At 34.0% G+C, this 4,975-nt stretch overlaps 1 protein-coding gene across 1 annotated transcript; it reads left to right on the top strand.

Annotated features, from left to right (window-relative positions):
- Positions 1-436: 436 nt before the first annotated feature.
- LOC111876383 (sugar transporter ERD6-like 16) lies at positions 437-4,117 on the top strand. The gene is made up of 16 exons (XM_023872894.3): positions 437-769; positions 851-913; positions 1,003-1,092; positions 1,608-1,667; positions 1,786-1,851; positions 1,946-2,011; positions 2,121-2,196; positions 2,288-2,352; positions 2,451-2,543; positions 2,676-2,756; positions 2,849-2,933; positions 3,009-3,118; positions 3,201-3,260; positions 3,357-3,470; positions 3,567-3,681; positions 3,803-4,117. The coding sequence occupies exons 1-16, from the start codon at positions 572-574 to the stop codon at positions 3,931-3,933; spliced, it is 1,473 nt and encodes a 490-aa protein (XP_023728662.1). The 5' UTR covers positions 437-571; the 3' UTR covers positions 3,934-4,117.
- The last annotated feature ends 858 nt before the right edge of the window (positions 4,118-4,975 follow it).

The following is a 4,975-nucleotide window of genomic DNA, read 5'->3' as shown; positions in this document are numbered from 1 at the left end:
ATAGATAATAACATATTTAAATATTTCTTAATATCACACACTTATCTTAAAATATTATATTCTATTTAGTACATAATTCAATAAGATCTTTTAATTAATGATTAATTTTTCTAAGATATTTTTAATAAGAGTAAAATTAAATCATTTGTAAATAAAAAATAATAGTATGGAAAGCATAATAACTCAAAAAATTAATATCTTTTAAGATTAGGAAAATGTTTTAATTATCTTGAACCCGGTTAAAGATGATGACAAGTTGACAACAAAAATCCAAGGATAGTTCGAAACTTTGAATCAAGAAAAACAAGTGACAAAGGGAAACAATGGCCTTATTGGTGAGAGAAGCGGGCGGACACGTAAAACCACGTCAGATACAGCTTCCTCTCACATGGCGTCTCCATCTTCTTCAGTTCTTCCTTCTCACATGCATTCCTTATAAATTGTCGTTTTATATCGCCACCCTAATCATTGCCTCTTCCCTATAAATATCTCCTGCCTCTGTTGCGGCCAATTGGGGCCAATTCATACAAATACAAATATCTCCCCTCTTCGTCTCCTGCTCTGTTAAGCAATGGCGATTACGGAGCACAGAGACATTGAGAAAGGGGATAACAAAGGGCTAGAAGATTTGGTGGAACCTTTTCTCGACAATAGTTCGAAAAATGTGAAGGGTTCTGAAGAAGAAGAAATCGATCAGAATCATTCAATCGGTATGGTGCTTCTAAGCACTGCTGTTGCCGTTTGTGGGTCTCTCGAATTCGGATCGTGTGTAAGTTGAAAGTAATCTCCTCGATTAGGTGTTTGGAAATAAGGGTTTTGTTTTGGCTGATTTTTTGAAATTGTTTTGAAGGTGGGATATTCTGCTCCTACTCAATCTGCTATCAGCATGGATTTGAATTTATCGGTTGCTGAGGTTGATTATTTGTTCTTCGTCGATTCTTCCCGTTTTTTTTGGGATTTATAATTAAAGAGATTGTTGAATGGTGTATTCACTTTTTGTAGTATTCCCTTTTTGGCTCCATTGTAACCATCGGTGCCATGATTGGAGCAATCACAAGTGGCAGAATTGCAGACACAATCGGTAGAAAAGGGGTATGAGATTTCACAAATTTGTGTTTATACTTTTTAGCCTATTGCTTTTTTTTTTTTTTTTGCTTTATGCTACATGACAAAAAGAAGATCAAAGAACATATAAAGCGATACAATATTTATAAAAGACTATTTGGAACCTCTGTTTGACCAAATTTTACACTGTAATTTCTCCTTATTTGAAGAAACTTTGGGTTATAAAACTTATGATCAATTCCTAATTAAAAAAATCACGAATCTTTTTATATTATACTCTTTAAAGATTTTCAGCGGATCTTGTTTCTTCAATTTCAATAATGATTTTTCTCCATACAATACAATAAATTAGTCTTGTCTTATGCCTATGATGGGTTTTTCAGATGGTCAATTCCGATATAAAAAATCATGAACCTTTTTATATTACACAAATGTCATTTTATAGTTGATCATGTACACATGGGTGTCATAAACATGTGCATATGTGCATGAAGTACAGCTTGAAACACGTGTTTATTTTATATTTTTATTGATGAAAACAGGCAATGGCATTATCCGCGGTTTTCTGCATAGCAGGCTGGTTTGCAATCTTTGTCTCCATGGTAAATTACAAACAAAACCCTATTTTTCCACCTCAAAAGTCAAAACAACAATTCTACATATTTTTTTAATGTTATTTTATACTATTACTTAAATTTTTGTTGCTTCTGTTTGATGTAGGGGGCTCTTTTGCTTGATATGGGCCGATTCTTCACCGGATATGGCATAGGAGTTTTCTCATTTGTGGTAAATTACCAAAATTTTCATTCAAATTCGATGCACTACTATTTATTAACTTCACAATATATACAAATGTTTTAAACTTGTCTTTAATTCATAGGTTCCAATATATATCGCGGAGATAGCACCAAAAGATCTTCGTGGAGGACTCACCACCCTCAATCAGGTACTTGAAATGCATAATTTTCTCCACTTTCTTTGCAAATTTTCGATGAACATGGAGTTGTATAACTTGAAATTTTCCCTTTTTCTTTTTTGTTAATTAATTCATGCAGCTCATGATTGTTACTGGTTCATCAATATCATTCTTGTTGGGAACAGTTGTTTCATGGAGAACTTTAGCTTTAACTGGTATGTACAACAAGTATTGAAAAACTAAATTTTTTTTTTTTTTTTTTTTTTGTGAAAATTAATCTAAAATCTTTTTGTGTTTAATTTCCAGGACTTGTTCCCTGTATTCTTTTGCTTGTTGGCCTACTATTTATCCCAGAGTCCCCTAGATGGCTGGTATGTTCTAACTACTTTGAAAATGATGAGTTTTTGTACAATTAGAGCTAATAATAATTAATGCATAATATATATAAAAATGTGATTATAAATTTTAGGCAAAGGTGGGACGTCAAGTGGAATCCGAATATTCTTTACGCAAACTTCGTGGTGCAAAAGCAAATGTTTCTGCTGAAGCCGATGAGATACATGTATAGTAATAATTTTTCTGCTATATTATCACAAGGGTGTGTTTGAAGTGCAATTTCAGACAAAAATTTGTGCAAAGAATTACACACCGAAAAGTCAAAAGTTGCTAACTTTTTGCTTGTTTCTTTTTATAGGAAAGTATACTCACTCTTCAAAGCCTTCCTAAAGTTAGACTACTGGATTTATTCGATGCCAAATACATTAAAGCGGTTATTGTAAGCATGAAACATTTTCTCTTCTTGATGAATTTGACTTTAGGATTTTATAATAAAGGGTGTATATAACTTGTGTTTGATTTGTGGTTTAGATTGGTGTCGGATTGATGGTATGTCAGCAATCTGGAGGAATCAATGGAATCGGATTCTATGCAAGCGAAACCTTTGAAACTGCTGGTATTTTTAAATTTTTATACACAAAGATTCTCAATTATTCATAGATTTTCAGTTAATAATTTTGATAAACAACAGGGCTTTCATCGGGAAAAGCTGGAACCATCGCATATGCCTTAATACAGATTCCTGTAACAATGCTTGGTGTGGTCTTAATGGACAAATCTGGAAGAAGGGCTCTTCTTCTGGTAACCTTTTTTGACTTAATGGACGACATTTCTTTTTGACTTAATATAATTAACAGTTATTCTTTCCCCTCATATTCTTCAGGTATCTTCATCCGGGACATTTCTAGGGTGTTTTCTTGCTGGAACTTCGTTTTTCCTCAAGGTCCTTATTAGTTTATAACCCAAATAATCAAAATATGAATATTTTTCCTTCATATTTTGTAAACCATCAACGACTGATTTTAGTATCCGAAAACAGGGCCAAGCCATTTTCCTCGAATGGGTCCCACTTCTTGCAGTTTCGGGTGTACTTATATTCATAGCATCGTTTTCAATCGGAATGGGAGCAGTCCCTTGGTTGATCATGTCCGAGGTAACCATCGAAAAAACCTAATTTTAATTATAAAGTGGATTGGGGTCCACTTATGTCAGAGTGTGGTTAAGGTTAACCGGTGGTTTGTTGACATAGATATTCCCGCTGCATATAAAAGGGGCGGCAGGGAGTGTGGTGGTGCTGGTGAATTGGTTGGGTGCGTGGGTGGTTTCGTACAGTTTTAACTTTCTCATCAACTGGAGTCCTGCGGGTATGTATTCATAATTCATTATTCACCATCCAGCTGGCAGCTGTATTAATTAATTAATTAGTCACGTTTTTTAGTTTTTCTATAATAATCTAATGAAGAATTTGGTCACGTTTTATTGTAGGTACATTTTGGTTGTTCTCGGGGTTTTGTATTCTTACGGTTGTATTTGTAGCAAAATTAGTGCCTGAAACGAAAGGGAAAAGCTTAGAAGAAATTCAAGCGTCTATCAACTCCAACTCCAACTCCAAATGATAGTGTTGTTACTTGTTAGTTATTTGTCGTATCAGAAAAGCTTCTTGTACTTGTAGTCATAGCTCATAGGTAGATATTTTAAAATGTATTATTAGTTGTTTTCAGTTTTGTGTAGTTGAGCCAGTAATCTATTTCATTAATCATTATTCAATTTTATATATAAAATTTTAGTCAGTTACCTATATTTGAATTGTTCTGTTTTTTTTTTCTTTGATTTTTTAAAAACTATTTCACAACTCTATAAAATATCAACTCTTTTTAATCTTTAATCATACACCACCTTTTATATTTTCTCACATTCATTTATTTTTATAACAATATGGATTCTAAAATCCGGTCAGGGGAAATCTCATGCTACTAGTTCAATCACACCAATTAGAAATATTTTTTTTAATCATGTTCCGTGAACCCAACCATATCAAGCCCCACAAAAAGTTTAACCCCAACCGAGCCACAAATCCAAACCCCCGACGAGCCGGATAACAACTTCTTATCGAAAACTCAACCTCCACCACCCGAAGAAATTTTCGAGAACCAACCCCCTGCCGGCGACAAAAAAAGAAAAGAAAAGGAAAGACATCCCCTAAACCGCAGACTCCAAAGGAATAATTTGTGTTGGCAAAATCATGGGTCGACATATCCGAGGATGTGGAGATCGAAAATTCATAATCCACATGTCATTTTTACTACGTATTACCGAACGATTTGGCGATGATACAGGTCTTGGTGAATACCGTACAAAACACCAATTGAGAACAAAATTTCAGGAGATGGACAAAAATATCACACAGGTGAACAAGAATATCACACAGGTGAACACATGTTGTACAACAACCTAAAAAGTAAAAGGAAAAATGGACAAAGTGATGAAGATATTCTCAACGAGGCTTATGATTTATTTTGTGATGACCAAAGGGAAGGCCATTCAAATATTCAAATATGGTGAGGCTTGGAAAGTATAAGCCATGAGTCCGAGATGGAAAATATGTAGAAGAAAGAAGTTGAATCCGTTGCACAAAAAGAACAAAAACGTCAACGACAA

The sequence above is a fragment of the Lactuca sativa genome, chromosome 3 (genome assembly GCF_002870075.4).
Source record: "Lactuca sativa cultivar Salinas chromosome 3, Lsat_Salinas_v11, whole genome shotgun sequence".
In the NCBI taxonomy this organism is placed as follows: domain Eukaryota; kingdom Viridiplantae; phylum Streptophyta; class Magnoliopsida; order Asterales; family Asteraceae; genus Lactuca; species Lactuca sativa.
The sequence above is the reverse complement of the archived record's forward strand: the minus strand, read 5'-3'. Positions and strand labels throughout refer to the sequence as shown.

Coding starts and splice junctions, on each gene's coding strand:
- LOC111876383 (XM_023872894.3), top strand. CDS start 572: ATGGCGATTACGGAGCACAGAGACATTGAGAAAGGGGATAACAAAGGG. Junction 2,934..3,008: donor CGAAACCTTTGAAACTGCTG/GTATTTTTAAAT, acceptor GATAAACAACAG/GGCTTTCATCGGGAAAAGCT. Junction 3,261..3,356: donor GAACTTCGTTTTTCCTCAAG/GTCCTTATTAGT, acceptor ATCCGAAAACAG/GGCCAAGCCATTTTCCTCGA.